At 33.8% G+C, this 15,917-nt stretch overlaps 2 protein-coding genes across 3 annotated transcripts; both read left to right on the top strand.

Moving 5' to 3' along the window:
• Window positions 1–232: 232 nt before the first annotated feature.
• LOC125844772 (probable fructokinase-5) lies at window positions 233–2,708 on the top strand. Its single transcript, XM_049524107.1, has 5 exons — window positions 233–460; window positions 1,334–1,744; window positions 1,832–1,966; window positions 2,044–2,160; window positions 2,443–2,708. The coding sequence occupies exons 1-5, from the start codon at window positions 284–286 to the stop codon at window positions 2,578–2,580; spliced, it is 978 nt and encodes a 325-aa protein (XP_049380064.1). The 5' UTR covers window positions 233–283; the 3' UTR covers window positions 2,581–2,708.
• A 5,361-nt stretch (window positions 2,709–8,069) lies between these two features.
• Window positions 8,070–12,091, top strand: LOC125844768 (protein NRT1/ PTR FAMILY 4.4-like). Of its 2 annotated transcripts, none has more exons than XM_049524100.1 (5): window positions 8,070–8,261; window positions 8,429–8,646; window positions 8,717–9,148; window positions 9,963–10,081; window positions 11,182–12,091. In XM_049524100.1, exons 1-5 carry the CDS (start codon window positions 8,111–8,113, stop codon window positions 12,047–12,049), a joined length of 1,788 nt encoding a protein of 595 aa, XP_049380057.1. In that variant the 5' UTR covers window positions 8,070–8,110; the 3' UTR covers window positions 12,050–12,091. The 2 variants fall into 2 exon arrangements, with proteins under 2 accessions (XP_049380057.1, XP_049380058.1); XM_049524101.1 differs by having other exon boundaries at window positions 8,180–8,261; window positions 8,437–8,646.
• The last annotated feature ends 3,826 nt before the right edge of the window (window positions 12,092–15,917 follow it).

The raw sequence follows: 15,917 nt of genomic DNA, 5'->3' as shown, positions 1-15,917 counted from the left end.
GTAAAATAAATTGAATATTAGTAAACGTTTATTAGTTTTTTTTGTTCCTATTGATGTGGGAAAACATGTAAAAAGAAGGATATAATATGGGCAGATGGTTTGGTTGGAGGATAAGTAGGCAGTTTGTTACGAACAAATCAAGATCTGTATTCAAAATAAGAGATGCGATCCATTGTGTTTGCTTTCTATTTAAACAGTTAGAAATTTGTAATGTGATCCCCACTATACTCTTCTTTAATATTGCATTCTGTAAAACACCTATAGTGAGTATAAAGGTTGAGTGATGTCGAAGCCAGCAGAGATAGTGTGTTTCGGGGAGATGTTGATCGATTTCGTTCCTGATTCTGCTGGAGTCTCTTTGGCAGAGTCTACAGGCTTTCTGAAAGCCCCTGGAGGTGCGCCTGCCAATGTTGCTTGCGCCATTACCAAACTTGACGGCACCTCTGCCTTCATTGGCAAGGTACCTGCTACTTCATTCTTTCAGTTTTTGCCAACTCAGTATTACCATTTGCAGGGGCGTAGCTACCGTGAGGGTGTTCAATTGGACACATTGAACCCTCCTCGTCGGAAAATAATACCGTATTTATAAGTAAAAAGATACACAAAGTGATAAAATAACAAATTTTGGACACCCTTGATAGAATAAGGTGTTGTAGCCCAATGATTTTAGATGCCTTGAAAGAGCCCTAAATGCTCATGTGTTCGAATCTCGTCAGTGGACACCCTTTGTAAAATTCCTGACTTCGCCACTGACCATTTGAGGAGTCAAAATTTGTTTATTTATTTACTTTTAATTAGGATTTGTTTAAATATTTCCAATTTATATTCTAACCTTTATAAGTAGGTTTTATGTATGTAGAATTTGTTCTAAAATTATGAAAACTATGTCTCACTATCTAAACTACTCATTGGAAAACTGTAAAACACAAATTGGGAAAAAGACATGTGAATCCTTTGAATCTCTCCGACACAACAAAACTTTTCACTTATTTGCAAGTTTTCTATCAAAAGTATCATATGTTCACTTTTTCTACTTAAACTATCATCAACATTTTATCGAAACACACCTCAACTATCAATTGTTAGCTTTGTTTACCTGAAAATACCACCATAGCCTGGGTAGGAAAGGAGACAACAGAGAGTTAAAGTGTGTTTTGATAAATATTTAATGATAGTTTAGATAGATAATTCAGTTCAAATATTAAACTCAAACATCCTAATAAGATTAAAATATCTTGGACGTTGCACCGAGATTAGTGATAAGAAATTTTGAAGATTATTTGTTTTGAAGTAGTAAATATATAAGAGTTAGGTGTGTTTATGATTGGTTCAGGTGGGAGACGATGAGTTTGGGCGGATGTTGGTAGACATATTGAAGAGTAATGGAGTGAACAGCGAAGGAGTGTTGTTTGACACACATGCAAGGACAGCTTTGGCGTTTGTGACATTGAAGAGAAATGGAGAGAGGGAGTTTATGTTCTACAGGAACCCTAGCGCAGACATGCTGTTGAAGGAGTCTGAGCTCAATTTGGGTCTCATCAAGCAGGCTAAGATCTTTCATTATGGTTCCATTAGCTTAATCACGGAGCCTGTCAGGTCCGCTCACATGGTTGCCATGAAAGCTGCCAAAGATGCAGGTGTCCTACTTTCATATGACCCCAACGTTCGCCTTCCTCTCTGGCCTTCCCCTGAAGCTGCCAGAGAAGGTATCCGAAGCATCTGGAATGAAGCTGATTTCATCAAGGTTTCTTCTCCATATATATTCTCAATGAATAAACTATATTATATGTCTATACATAATGAATAAATGTGAATTATTTTATGATTAAAGGTTAGTGATGATGAGGTAAATTTCCTCACACAAAAAGATGCAGATAAGGATGAGACCGTAATGTCGTTATGGCATGACCGCTTGAAGCTTCTTATTGTTACTGATGGAGAGAAGGGATGCAGATACTTCACCAAGGTAACGTGTTAACATTTAGTACCTTTTCATTTTGAATCAAAGTCTGATATGAAATGTTCCTTTACTATGATGCACAGAGTTTTAAAGGAAAAGTGAGTGGGTTCCCTGTTAAGACTGTTGACACCACAGGAGCCGGAGATGCTTTTGTAGGTTCCCTTTTGGTTTCCATTGCCAAAGATCCATCAATTTTCCAGGTATAAACCTACCGCATTTAATTTGAATCCTTCACTTCCATATCTTCCTTTCATTTGATTCCTTATTCAATCATAAAGGTTAGGATTTTTATCTCAACTAAATGTTTTTTTCTCAAAAGAACCCATAGTTGAGTGACTTTTTGGCAAAAGAACTCACAGTTGAGTGACCATCTGAGATATTATTTCTTAAAATTTCATATATTATTTCACATTTTTACTAGCTATTTTCTTCATTGCTTTAAAATGTTGAGCTTTTTCAAATGACTGTATGTGCTTGTGTAGGATGAAGAGAAATTGAAGAAAGCATTAAAATTTGCAAATGCGTGTGGCGCAATCAGTACAACTCAAAAGGGAGCAATTCCAGCATTGCCATCTACAGCTGATGCTCAAGGACTCATGGCTGGCTCCAAGGCTTACTAAACATTAACTCTTACCTAGTTATCGTTTTATTTTTATTGTCTTTTTTATTTTTAATTCACACCATTTCTCCAAATTAATAAATTTTGCCGACAATATATTTAAGCTTAAAGCAGTTATTCCTATTCTAATTGCGCGTGCATTTCTAGTATGCTTTTTCATCGATACACTTGTTGGAATTAATATTGTTTCCCTCGTGGTTTGGTACAGTGTATAAAAATAATACTAAATAGAGTCTATTAGTAATGCTTATATTAATTATGTGTTCATTAATCATGCTGAAACTTTTTATGCATTGTTTGGTTTGATGTATTAAAAATAACACACTGCATTTGTTTTTTTAAAAAATATTTATTTACATACCCTCCACCAATATATATGGTGGAAAAGATGTAAAAAATAAAGTTTTTAATGGGCAATTAAGTATTTAACAATGCCAATGCATACATTAAATTCTCTTGCATTACTAATTTCATGAAATTTCATGCATTATAGAGTATAAATAATGCAAGCATTAGGTATATATAAATTGAAAAGTATACCAAACTAGATAGATATACAAACCTAATGCATACATTATTTCTCCTAATACACTCTACCAAACGACCCCTTACTGTTAATATGAATTGTTTATGAACAATTCATGTCCCTCATATCCTTCATGAGTAAAATTTTCATCTCCAGGGTGTGTTTGGTATGAAGGGAAATATTATCCATGAAAGATATTTTCCTAGATTATATTTTCTTGGAAAATAAATTGGTTTCTAATTTATGTTTCTCATGTTTGGTTGGTGGCTAAAAAAAAATTTTCAAAAAATATTTTCTAGTGTTTGGTTGATGAATGAAAAACATTTTCCAAAAAATATCCTTTATTTTATTCTAGAGAGTAGAAAATATTTTTTAGTAAAATAGTTTCGATGACACGATCCAAAATCGGACCATGATGGCGCCTACTATAACCCCCTGATAGGCAAGCCAAAAACTCAAAACTTGCGGAAGGTAACAATTTAAAGATAGAGAACAAGCACAAACAGGAATAAAGATAGAAAAATAGGACCATAATATAGAAATGTAAATACAATACACAATATACAAAAAAGGCCTAATAGTAACCAAGAAAGGCACGGTAATACAAGAACCAACCCCCGGACTTAGTGTCACGGGTACAGGAGCATCAAAGTAAAAGAAAAGCTATATATACAAGTCTGTCTAATCCAATAAAAAAATATAGATAGGCACAAAAGAAGGAAAAGCAATAAACCTTCGGGCGCCAAGAGCTCACCACAATCTGAATTGGAGACGGCCACGAGAGATCCAATGCTCACTAAGGGTGGCTCATACTAGAAGTTGCATAAAAAATGTAGAAATGTTGTTTGAGTACCACAACACAGGGTATTTAGTAGACATCATAGACCGACTGAGCTCAGAAAGATCAAATATATATAGAGTAGCATGATAGTTCGACTATTACAATGGAAAAGTTCTAAAATACAATAACCAACTATCGAGAAAAGAGGGAAAGTCCAACACAAGATAGTGAATAGGAAACACTTTGGTAAAAGACAATCCCAACACGCACAATAAGCCAGACAACAGGATGATTCGATGCAAGTGATGAATGCTGGAAAGTAGAAGCCTAGAAAAACCTCGAGTCATCCGAAATGATACTTCACACTCATCAACATGTGCAACACAATCAGAGCAAAAGTAAACCATCATACAAACTCATAAGTATTTTTTTCGTTTTAAATCATAAAAATCCCAAAATGTTGTATTTTCCATCTAAATTCATTTTTCTTTAACTTAAACAGTGATCCACCCCTTTGAGGCTCAACAAGAAGGAAAAACTTAGTGAAAACCATTTTCATTCCTCAATATCAACTTGCCAAGTATTTTCAAAAATAAACAAGTCAAATGCAGGTACCAAAAAATTGCTTTCATGCCAAAACATACACAACCTCATCAAAATCAACACATCAACAATCATCTGGGTAACACTTGATACGGCATAGACGTACTAACCTGAAACTCTTGCAAGTCCAAACTCACGACCTCAAGCCCTAAATAAATAAAAGTAAGGAACTGAAAGGATTGAAAACATAACACAAGCACACAATTATTCCAAAACAAAGTAACACGCGGAAACCTAAGCGTTATGCCACCTAGAAGCATTTCTAAACATACTAATTGACACCAAGGACATGGATCCACCTAAAATAAGATTTTTCCAGCTAATAATAAAGCTAAGCAACCCGAAATGGCAATATAGTGTCTAAGAACCATGTAAACCTAAAAACTAGCCCTAAAATCTTACCTAACAATCAAAACAACCCAATATTAAAATAAAATAACTTAGATATGTCTAAAAGAAGTGAAATCATAAACAACCTCGAGGTCAAAACCACACCTAAACATCTACTCTGGTGTTTTTCTCTTCCGAAGGGCCTTCAAAAGATGCCACACCATCAAAAACATATCAAGAACACCAAAACAACCAAAATGATATCCATATCAATATATAATTTGAAAACGTAAAAATTACCCAAAAATACAATTGAGGGACTTGGGCTTGGAATCATGAAATTGACTTCGTCACAAGGTCCCAAATAGCTCAAGAAACTTGTGCCCCGAAAATAGACACAATTTGAGCATCAATCGAGCAAAAAAAGTCCCACTAATATTTAAGCTCAAAGAATTCAAAAATAGAGAACTAAGAGAGAAACTTTTGAAATCATACAACTTTAGCGGAAGATTTATTGACCCCGAGGTGTGCCAGGCAATTCCCCGACACAACCCAACAAATACTACTGAAAATCTCCAAGAATTGCTCTCAAAATTGCCCTAAGACTTAAGTCTTTTAAGAATATGCATGCTGGAAAATGGACTGCTATTAACTTATAATTGCAAGCAATTTTACTCTCCGAGAACACGGAGCCCTGTTTGTGAATGCGGAGAACTAGATAGTACACTCCGCGAATGCAAAGGCTAAAGGCAGTACACTTCACGAATGCGGAGCTCCTATAGTGAACACAAAGCTCCTCCCGTGAATGCAGAGGCCAAATAAATCAACAATCCATGAAGGAGGAGAATAATTAGTGCTGCAACATCTCAATATCAAGTAGAGAAAATTCCCCTCGGGGGCTCAAGATTCATTCAGAGTTCAGTGAATGCAAACAAACTATGCTACCTAGCCAAAATTGACATTTTGAACTCAACGGAATTAAGGAAATCACAAACAGAGGTCGTCTCACCAGGATGTTGATCCAAGTCAACACTTACAAGACAAACACACAACAAAATGAATAATGCCACAAAATCATCTTGATAACCTTGGGATCCAAACCAAAGGTCGTTCTAGACCACACTTTGTATTCCGAAGCTAATTGCACTGATAAAATTCTCATTCGAGCCTTTTTATCAAGAATGTTGACTGAAGTCAAACTTTCAAAGTTATCTCACCTACTGACTCAATTTCACGCTGAGGCCTTGGGATCCGAACTAACCATCCTACTGGATCAACATGGACTCTCTAGACCCGATTGATGTGAGGCAAAAAATATATACCTCACATTTATTATTTATATCTGTCCTTTTTTAGCATAAATTTTATGGATTGTGTTAAATAGTATATTTTATTTGTAGAAGTAAATTGGTGTAAAGTTGAAAAAGTTTGGAGCTAAAATAAATTAACGATGAAAGATTATAGAAGAAAATCAAGCAAACAAAAATAAATTCAATATAATAATGTATAAGGAAAAGTGCAGCATTCAGCGAAATTGAAAGAATCAAGCTGCCACGTGGCAGACTTTGAGTGCATCAGTGCGTCTAGCACTAAACGGACGGATTTTCACGCGTACAACAATTCCGATCTGTTTGGGTTTTGATTTCCTAATTTATTGGACTCAATTATTTTATTTAGGATTTTCTACATCTATAAATAGTCCATAAAAATAATTATTTGAGAGAAGATCAATTAGGAGGTACTTTGCAAGTTATCAATATTTTTTAGGGTTCTTTCTTTTCTTAGAGATTAGTGGCTAAACGCCCTTGTTCTGGAGCTGTAGCTACGAATCGAATGTTACATATTTAAGGTTTATGAATTAATTCTTGGTTGTCATTATAAGTTACTTTTATATTCTTGTTTTAGTATTTTATTCTTGCGCACCATAAGATAAATCTATTGTCTAATCGTAAAATCGAGAGAGGAGAGATTAGATAGACCAGAGAATATAGAGAGCTTGATCGACCCATTAAGTTGAGGTGATTTGTGTTTAGGAGTGACGCTCGGACGAACAGCTCGCTTGGTTACGAAACATGATGAAATATAAATGCTCGTCAGTTAGTCTGTTTATCTCCGCTCAACGATGTAGTTAGACAACTAATTGGAGTAGGCGACTAGAGGTGTGTAATCCGACTCATACAATTAACCCTGTAAATCAGTAACTTAACAACTAAAATTACTTCTAAGCCGATAATATGATACATGAGATTCATTACATGCTGCAGCCCTGGATTTTCCAAATCACTGTAAGTAATTTTATTAATTTATTCCTGCATTCTTTTCTTTCGATACTCGTAAATAAATTATTAGACCAGTATAATTTAGTAAAAATAGTTAATTGACAAGTCCTTTGGGTTCGATAATCTAGTTCTTTTAATAGCCATTATATTACTTGTGCGACCACATACACTTGCGTGTGCAATTGGGAGCAACACCGATGAAAATTGACAGAAATTTCATGCATCATCAAATTCTCTAGATGTTGACTAAAGTCAACTCTTTTACTTTAAGTGCCTTTAAAAGGTAAAAACTCATATGTTTATGAATATGCCTTTTCTGTTGGGATTTTTACTTAGCACCGAGAGGACATTGAGATGGAGGCCTTCCCGTTAATAGAGCCCGGTCTGTAGTAGCAATCTCTTTGTCCCTAACCACGTGCCTCCGTAGAATTGTCACAAAAAGACATAACTAGTGGATTAACCTAAGCTAGAAGTTCATGGTCCTTACCTTGACAAGTAGGACATCTCTTTTCGGTGTGGGAGCAAGACACTGGATTTCATGTTATAGATATAACATATATTTTAACATCAATTGCTCTTTTATAATAATTTTTTTAATCTTATATATAACTTTAGTATTTGATACGACACACACGTGACACAAAATTAGTCTTTTCAAGTTGATGAACGGGTATATCCTTTGACGCTGCTGGTACGTAATTAGTGGAAACAATTTCTTTTGTAGTGTGTGAGACTATGCTCATGTATAGTCCCACCTTAATTCAAGGCGTAGACAAAAAAAATAACATGTATAATAGCAAAATGTGGCAGTGAGTGCGCTGGAAGCCATAATATATTATGGTATGTGGACCACACCATTAGCACTAGAGGGTCTGGACCATAGTCAACTAATATAATTGACAAAAAGAAAGTTATCAAAGAGATGCAAATATAAATTGGAGATAAAATTCACTCGCAACTTTGTCACCAAATTAAAGAAGCAAAAGAAAGAGGGAAATAGTAGATTGAGTTGATGGATAGGGAGGAGACAAGAAAAAATAAATTGAAAAGGGAATCTGCAGTGTCTATGGGCTCTGCGACGCAGCAAATCCTCGTTGATTGGAGAGGAAGACCTTGCAAACCCAACAAACATGGTGGCATGACTGCTGCCATCTTTGTATTATGTAAGTCTTACTTTACTTTTTAGTTTGTTTACTTTCATATCAGCTTTTCGCCTGACATGTTTAAGGGCGATTTCTATCATTTTGCTTCCTATTGATTTGCATTTAATATGTGTTAATCTGAAAGTTAATTATTTAATTTGGAGGATGGATATGCATTATATATGCAGGCCTTCAGGCATTTGAAATGATGGCGATTGCAGCCGTTGGGAATAATCTTATAACGTACGTCTTCAATGAGATGCACTTCCCTCTCTCAAAGTCCGCAAACATAGTAACAAATTTCATTGGAACTGTTTTCCTCCTCTCCCTTTTTGGTGGCTTTCTCTCTGATTCTTATTTTGGCAGCTTCTCGACTATGTTCATTTTTGGCTTCGTCGAGCTCTCTGTAAGTACATATATGTCTTGTGGTATCCTTGTGATCTTTTTTCCTTGTCTTATAATGTTCATATTGGCAGGGGTTTATTTTATTGGCAGTGCAAGCACATGTTCCACAACTAAGACCACCAAAGTGTGACATGATGTTGAGCAAAGGAAAGTGTTTGAAAGTAAAAGGATACAAAGCTATGATATTCTTTGTGGCACTATACTTGGTTGCTTTAGGTAGTGGGTGTTTAAAACCAAATATAATTTCTCACGGCGCTGACCAATTTAAGAAAAATGATTCCAAGAAACTTTCTACTTACTTCAACTTTGCCTATTTTGCCTTCTGTGCTGGGGAGCTTCTTGCTCTAACACTTGTTGTTTGGATCCAAACTCATTACGGAATGGACGTTGGATTTGGTGTTTCTGCGGCTGCCATGGTCGTTGGATTGATCATTTTCCTTTCTGGGACACATGTTTATATGAACACACCACCTGGAGGAAGTATATTCACACCAATTGCCCAAGTACTTTTTCTTTCTCCTTTTCCACATCTACTAATCGAATCATTAGTCTCTTAATGTCTCAAAAAATACTATATCCCACGTCTCAATCTATGTGACTTACTTTTCTTTTTAGTTCGTCCAAAAAAGAATGACACATTTTTATATTAAATAATAATTTAACTATAAAATGTATATTTTATCCTTAATGAAACGATTTACAGTCACACAAATTTCTATCATTTATTTTGAATTACAAGTTTTAAAAATCTTTCTTTCTTTCTTTCTTAAACTCCGTGTTGAGTCAAACTACCTCACATAAAATGGAACGTAGGGAGTAATTAGTATGAACTTTACGTTAAAAGGCGGGTCTTTCCTTTACATCATGGAATAAAATATGAATAAGAAAAAAATAAATGGCTTACAAAATATTCATTTGTCATCAATCCTGATTCTAAGGTTTAGTTACCCATAATTTCCGTTTTTATTAAGTGCGTAGGATCAATTATTGCTCGTGTTTCATTTTTTTCTATGAAATCATTTGTCCATTTCTTAAAGGATTTTGTATCACTTAGATTTTTTTTTTCTTTTCTGGTATGTGTGTTCATTTAGCTTTACAAGGAAGTTAGGAAATGGAACGTCTTTCTTCTTTTTCTTTTCTACTTTACAAGTCATACAACAATAGCTACATTTTCGTTGATATATATACTTGTTGTGGTCCCTTTTACACTATTTTATATCCTCGAAAGGCGATGAATTTTATTCCAAGCTTCTATAACATACAAATATACTCCTCTGTCTCAATTTATGTGACACATTTGCTAATCTGTTATCGAAGGTTTTTGTGGCTGCAATCACTAAAAGAAAGCAGATTTGCCCTTCAAATCTGAAGATGCTTCATGGAAGCCAATGCATTGTGCCACAGGATGGCACTCTCATCCATACGGATAAATTCAGGTGGTATACCATCATTTATTAGTCAACCGGATACATCATTTAAATTCTCTGTGTTCAAATTTTTATATTTTTGGCTCAGCTATTATATTAATGGGTACTTTTGAAATTATGAATTATTCTATAATTTAATTATTTTATCGAAATGTTAATGGGTTTTCTACGTATTTTTATACTCGCTCCATCCCTTTTTTATATGTCATTTTTAGAATGCACTTGCATTAAGAAATTAAGTAACTTTACCCTTCTACCCTTATTTAATGTTTTCTTAAGTCAACTTTTCAATAAATGATGAATATGCTATTTTTCAAAAATTAAAATGCATTTGGAGATTATTTAAATTTTTGAGCTTATTTTTGGAGCCATATTTATTCACCAATTGATCTAAATTTTTTGTTAAAGCTTCAACTTTAATTTCAAGATTATTTTTTATTTTTGCTCCATCTTTTATTTTTTATTTGTTTGTTGAGATTAATTTTTCAAAATAAGATTTTATAGAATAGTGAATGGAGAGAGTAATTAATCAATGCATGAAGTATTCCAATGAATATTAATTACTTACTCCCTCTGTTTCCAAAAAAAAAAAAAGAGATCGAATTTTCTTTTTAGTCTGTTTAAAAAAGAATGACTCCTTTCCTTTTTTGGTAATACTTTAACTTCAACTTTTCACGTGACATGTTTAAGGCCACAAGATTAAAGGACATTTTGGTACATTTGACATAACTTTAATTTAGAATCACAAGATTAAAAAATCTTATTTCTTTGTTTAAACTCCGTTCCAAGTCAAACTAGGTCATTCTTTTTTAAACAGAGGGAGTATTAGTTTTCATAGGTTGGTCAAAGTATTATATTTTCTAGATTAATTAACTACTCTATCAAGAGTATAATAGGAAGAATATGGTAATTTATGCATTGATTTTATAAAATGACAATTATTATGAATCAACTATTTATAGAAATGGATAACATATAAAAAGGAACGGAGAGAGTATGTTTTTTTTTTATATAGTAATAAGCTAACTAGGTACATAACACACACTTCCTTTCTTCTAAACTTGAGTTTCTCTAAATTTCTACATTTTCTAAGTGAAAATTCAATGTAGGTTCTTAGACAAGGCATGCATCAAAATAGAAAACGGAAGAAGTACAAGTGAAAGCCACTGGAGATTATGCACAGTGTCCCAAGTGGAGCAAGTAAAAATATTAATCTCAGTTGTTCCCATCTTTGCTTGCACCATAATCTTCAACACAATCTTAGCTCAACTCCAAACCTTCTCAGTACAACAGGGAACTGTGATGAACACACGCCTAACTGACAACTTTACCATCCCTCCAGCTTCCCTTCAGTCCATACCTTACTTCATGCTAATATTTTTGGTCCCTCTCTATGAAATAGCATTAGTCCCCATGATCCGAAAGTTCACGGGGAATGATTCAGGGATCACACCTTTACAAAGAGTTGGCATTGGCCTTTTTATTGCAACATTCTCCATGGTTTGTGCTGCTCTAGTCGAAAACAAGAGAAGAGACTACGCACTGAACCAGAACAGGATACTGTCCATTTTCTGGATAGTTCCACAATTCATTATTTATGGGCTATCAGAGATGTTCACTGCAGTGGGACTTATAGAGTTCTTCTATAAACAATCACTAGAAGGGATGCAGTCTTTCTTAACCGCCATGACGTATTGTTCCTATTCATTTGGATTTTATTTGAGCTCCATATTAGTTTCATTAGTTAACAGAATAACCTCTACATCTTCTTCAGGTGGAGGTGGATGGTTAAATGATAATGACCTCAACAAGAATAGGCTAGATCTTTTTTATTGGCTACTGGCTGCTCTTAGCCTCGTCAACTTCATTAATTATGTTTTCTGCTCCAAATGGTATTCCTATAATCCATCTCTGTTACCTGTTGTTCCATTACATGAGCCACAAGCACAAGGACATGACTCTGAGAATCCAAATTGAGGTGTATGTAATTGAGGAATTAAGCTACTAACTATAGTTATAAATCGAGTGTTTTGAAATTGGCAGGCTATATCAATTTTACGATTTTCTCTCAATTAGTAGGTAACTAGGTAAATTATCCGTACTTGGCACGTGATTGAACTATTTTATTAAGCTTACATGTGATCATTCGGTAATATTTGTATTTTCGATACATACACTATATTGTCAAGAATATTTTATCTTAAGGTAACATGTTCCTCCAAAATCTTAAACTGCTATATTTTTTAATTTTTGTTTTTGTTATACAAAAACTATGAGTCATAGAGAGATTTTAAGTATAAGAAAATCTCCACTGAAATAGTTGGTCAGAAGTAACGAAATTTTTTAAATTCCAAAAAGTTATAAAGAACAATATCAGACATTAAAGAAGAGACCAAAAAGCCTTGAACAACAACACTCCCAAGTAAAGTGAATTGTCACGTCCATACAAGAACATAATTAACTAAATTCAAATGAAGGACATTCGGCTCCTTTCTAATAAACCTCCAACAATCTCTTTTTTACTATACTATGTCGTATCATGTATATGTTAAAAGTGACCTTAAAATTGTTAGTATCATAAATGTTTTTCCTCATTGTCTCAGAATAGTCATTACTATTGCTTAGGTTTCATATCACCGGCCCTAACTTATTTGAAATTCAACCATAGTTATTGTTATGATTATAGTGTGCAGTTACAAAGAATTCATGCAATGATCAACCAAGCAGTATGTGACATATGAATGGAACTGTTCAGAACTGGATATTCTAGACCAAACTTTTGATACATAACATATTAAAATGTCACACCATAATTTTGTGAGCACTGGAACTCACAAATATCCACAAATAATAATAAAGACGACCTTACTTTCCTAATAATCAAGAAGAAAAAGGCATGTTGCTTAACATATTTCTTCAAAAAGATAGTCTGTCGGGTTGTATCGAAGTTTACACTTCACAAATTTAATTAAAAGAAACCAAAATAAAGAGTTATTACTACAACAAAAATAATCTTTAATAGAAATTAATAGCTTAATTGCCGCTAAATACGTATTTTCAGAGGAAATTAGTACTCTCTATAAATGTCCCTAAAGTCTATAGCGACATTGAATCTAATCATAATTAATTAATGTTGGTAAAGGCTCTAACACTCTTCGTTAATGTGCATATTTATTACCAATAAAAATTATTTTTTATAGTGTATTTTGGGCATATGTTAGTTTCAAGAAAACTTGATCTCTTATTATGACCAAAGAGAAAAGAGGAAGAAATATGGCAAATTAGTCAACTTGCGATAAAAGAAGTGCACTAAATGTCTCTATACTTATATTCTAAGAAGAGTGCAATGACATACAAAATGTTTGTACTTGAGATAAAACAATCAAAATAATATACCAATTGTGACAAGCAAGAGAGCAATATATTTGGTTCTTTTAACAAACTTCACCATTGATTTTGTATTAGTTATCACATATTTGTTGTTGTGTGCTATCAAATATAGCACAACCTACAAATAATTTTCCCAAAAAGTATATGATGGAACCTGTAGAAAGGGACAAAAGAGAAGATCAATTTTCAATCATCTTTATTGGATATTTTAATAGAGTTTAAAAAAGTCACCAAAATAGCAAAAAGAAATTGCAATAGTTACATGAATCACTATGACTTACAGTAAAAGATTAAGCTTCATGAAATATGAGGAAGAAAAATTGGAGGAATGAATACACTTCATAAGAAGCTTAAATAATGTATTTGAATTTGACTCTCCTATAGCGGAAAAAAACCTACAAATAATAGTGACAGAAATAAAAGTTTTGTTTACTAAAGAACCAAATGTAATGAATTCAACCATTCCAACAACGTTATGAGTTGTGGACTGAGAGGTGCAAAAGTGGTAATGTCGCATTGCAATTGAAATCAATTTTCTTTTTTTATTCTTTCTTCTTTTGGTGCCTTGGAATTAAGTGTTTGGTTTTAAAATGTGTGAATGAAAATTGAAGAGTTGTGACTTTTGTGAAAAGTTGTGGCTTTTGTGAAGAGTTTTAACTTTTCTAAAGAGTTATGACTTTTCCGTATGGTTGTGACTTTTAAGAAGAGTTAAATAAGAATCATGATATGTGGGTTGGCTGTTGTAAACAATGTTGTAAACAGGCTCAACGTTTATGAAGAGCGGCAAGAGTGGTAAAACAATGAACGGGAGAAACAAATGTTGAAGGTTGAAGCAGCGTTCCTATTGCAGAAGGGGAGGGCAGTTTTAGAAATAAATAAATAAAAAGAGAACCCTTGTTTTTTGTGGCGCCACGTCACCGGGTTGAGGATTCTTTTATATATATATATATATATATATAAATTTATGATGTTTTTTTATTGTTATCAATCGAACGATTTCCCCCCAACAACATACTCCAATTAGAAACAACATATCATATTGGCAAAGGTTCTACATATCATGATGGGTCAGGATGCAAGTACGGCTTTGAAAGTGCTAAACAAGAAGGTCAATGACTTGTTTAGGCGTGTACACGTCATGGAAGGGTCTATCACTACCTTCCAAGCAGATATGCACAAATTGAAAAAAGAAGTGCCCCGTCATTACAAAGACCCTTTTTTCGTTAAGGAGATTGTAGCCGCCCAAAATCCTCTGTATTGATTAATCAGTTATAAAATTGATTGTTATGCATGGATCTACTGTTAGCTTGAACATTGATTGCAAATATTGATTGAGCTCTTTAACATCATTTGATCTTGAGAAAAGAACATGGAGTTGGGTAAGACTCCAATGGTGAGGACTTGGTGAAATTAGTAAAAGGATTTGAGCTATAGATAGGACAATCCAATTAATTTTCCATTTAAAGATAGGACATAAGGATAGTCTATCTACTCAAGCAATTTTTGGTGTTTTATTATTAAGGGTCTTGGAGTTCGAGAAAATCAAAGGGATATATGTTTGATAGTTCTAGAGAATTTCGAACTTAGACTAGATCAAAATGTATCAATTGATTTAGTTGTGATTAATCTTTACTTATTGAGTCGAAACCCCACCGTGATATTAGTTGACTGATTCAAAAGTTTAATGTTGTTAGTGACAGTACTTTTAGGAGTCTTTTATATTTTCAGTTAACTAGCTCTAGGAGTCCTAATTAGTTGATGTTAGTTAGTTAGCAAGTCATAGGTTAGTGCTAAACTAGTGCCCTATTTTTTCTCTAGGTTTGTTTCTTTCTAAGTTCTATTTAAAGACTTGTAGCGTTGTCTTCTGAAGTAATAGAAAAAGATCAAGTTTCTCTTTGTTAAATCTTATTCGAGTAGTCGTTCATATCTTTTGCCAACATTCTTGGTATCAGAGCTTTACTCCAGGTTAAGATCCATCATTTTCTCAAGCAGGGATTGGTATAGTAAGAGAGAAAAATAGTGAAATATTGTAAGATTTTTCCCCAGAGAAATCAGACAATTTCCATGGTAGGAAATGAGACAACAACTTCGTCGCATCCCCTAATTCCAATTTTTAGAGGGGAAAATTATCAGTTTTGGAGCCTAAAAATAAAGACTCTTTTCAAATATCAAGAACTATGGGATGTAGTTGAGACTGAAATTTCAGAAGGGAATGCAAACCTGTTGAGAGAACATCAGAAGAGAGACTCAAAAGCTCTATTCACGATCAAGCAGGCTCTTGATGATGAAACTTTTTCTCGCATATCAACAGTTGAGACTTTCAAACAAACATGGGAGATCCTGAAGCATGAGTACTTGGGAGATGATAAGGTAATTACTATTAAATTACAACTCTCCGAAGTGATTTTGAAACATTATTCATGAATGAAAATGAATTTGTGCAAGGATATTTGTC

The sequence above is a fragment of the Solanum stenotomum genome, chromosome 11 (genome assembly GCF_019186545.1).
Source record: "Solanum stenotomum isolate F172 chromosome 11, ASM1918654v1, whole genome shotgun sequence".
NCBI classification, from domain to species: domain Eukaryota; kingdom Viridiplantae; phylum Streptophyta; class Magnoliopsida; order Solanales; family Solanaceae; genus Solanum; species Solanum stenotomum.
The sequence above is the reverse complement of the archived record's forward strand: the minus strand, read 5'-3'. Positions and strand labels throughout refer to the sequence as shown.